Here is an 836-nt window from a genome sequence, read left to right on the forward strand (position 1 = left end):
CTCAGGTACACGCCCCTGCCCTCGGGCATGGGCGCCTCGCGGGAGTGGCCCCTGACCTGCCTGTGCACTTCGTAGCCCGCGTTGCCCAGCTCCTTCCGGAGGGTGGTCAGAGTCAGCCGTTTGTGTGCGGTGATGGCCCGCAGAACCAGCTGGGACACCCTGAGCACTGAGGGCTGGATCCCCCCCAGCTGCCCCCCGAGGGCTCTTTCCGCGGGCCGCCGGGCGCTCCTCTCCGCGCCCTGGGATTCAGCACCGGGCCTGGCCGCCGCTGCCATGGCCCGCTTCCTGCTGCGACTCCGAGAGCCGGCTTTGGGCCTCACCTGCCAAGACAGCACCTGCGGCCCAGCTGCTGATCACACGTCACAATCGAGGGCTGGGCCCATCTTATTCAAGCCCCTCTCAGAGGACTGCCACGTCGCGCCCAGCAACTGCCGGTTTGTGTCTTCCACAACCAATCAGAACCCACTTCCTTCTGCATCTAAACCAATCCAAACCTTTAGCGTCTGTGCACCTGTAACAATCACCCATCGAAAGAGCCGGCTTTGGGCCTCACCTGCCAAGACAGCACCTGCGGCCCAGCTGCTGATCACACGTCACAATCGAGGGCTGGGCCCAGCTTATTCAAGCCCCTCTCAGAGGACTGCCACGTCGCGCCCAGCAACTGCCGGTTTGTGTCTTCCACAACCAATCAGAACCCACTTCCTTCTGCATCTAAACCAATCCAAACCTTTAGCGTCTGTGCACCTGTAACAATCACCCATCGAATTTCCAGAGTTCCTTTCTGGGTTCATACTTCATCTTTTTTTTTTTTTTTTTTTTTTTTTTTTTTTTTTTTT

General features: G+C 58.6%; 1 protein-coding gene across 1 annotated transcript; it reads right to left on the reverse strand.

Annotated features, from left to right (window-relative positions):
- Positions 1 to 2: 2 nt before the first annotated feature.
- LOC104872200 (testis-specific H1 histone) lies at positions 3 to 519 on the reverse strand (the record flags this gene model as incomplete). Its single annotated transcript, XM_033763892.1, has 1 exon — positions 3 to 519. A coding segment is annotated over exon 1 (273 nt), but the record flags the coding sequence as incomplete, so codon positions are not given.
- Between the last annotated feature and the right edge of the window lie 317 nt (positions 520 to 836).

The sequence above is a fragment of the Fukomys damarensis genome, unplaced genomic scaffold, assembly GCF_012274545.1.
Source record: "Fukomys damarensis isolate Sample0158 unplaced genomic scaffold, DMR_v1.0_HiC HiC_scaffold_15, whole genome shotgun sequence".
Taxonomy (NCBI): domain Eukaryota; kingdom Metazoa; phylum Chordata; class Mammalia; order Rodentia; family Bathyergidae; genus Fukomys; species Fukomys damarensis.